Here is a 346-nt window from a genome sequence, read left to right as displayed (position 1 = left end):
CGGTCCCCCCCCTCGCCTGCCGTGTGTCCCTGTGGGAAGGGGCCGTCTTACCCACAATCATCCCAACCTCGCACCGGTGATCTTCATAGTAGCAGGAGATCATCGTGGCCACCGTGTCGTTCACCATTGCCACCACGTCCATCTCGAAGTCCTGAGAAGGGGAGAGGGACCATTGGCGTCTTGCCGGGGGTCCGGGCTGTCCCACAGCAGGGGGGTCTGGGGCGAGGGGTCCCCGAGGGCGAGAATGCATGTGTCACACACACGCATGTGCACACACGTGGAATGACCCTTCCCGGGGACACGCTGGGCTCCAGTGGCCCCGTCGCAGGGACAGCCCGGGGGGGCG

General features: G+C 65.9%; 1 protein-coding gene across 1 annotated transcript in view; it reads right to left on the bottom strand.

Moving 5' to 3' along the window:
• Positions 1–16: 16 nt before the first annotated feature.
• GCK (glucokinase (hexokinase 4)) overlaps positions 17–346 on the bottom strand; it is a gene marked incomplete at its 3' end in the record, with an annotated part of 1,431 nt that continues 1,101 nt past the window's right edge. Inside the window, exon 5 of the mRNA XM_009575346.1 lies at positions 17–151. Within this exon, the coding sequence (XP_009573641.1) occupies positions 17–151 (135 nt within the window). The remainder of the gene's footprint in view (positions 152–346) is intronic.

This window comes from Fulmarus glacialis, unplaced genomic scaffold (genome assembly GCF_000690835.1).
Source record: "Fulmarus glacialis isolate BGI_N327 unplaced genomic scaffold, ASM69083v1 scaffold28693, whole genome shotgun sequence".
Classification (NCBI taxonomy): Eukaryota; Metazoa; Chordata; class Aves; order Procellariiformes; family Procellariidae; genus Fulmarus; species Fulmarus glacialis.
Note: the sequence above shows the minus strand (reverse complement) of the source record. Positions and strands in the feature narration are given on the sequence as shown.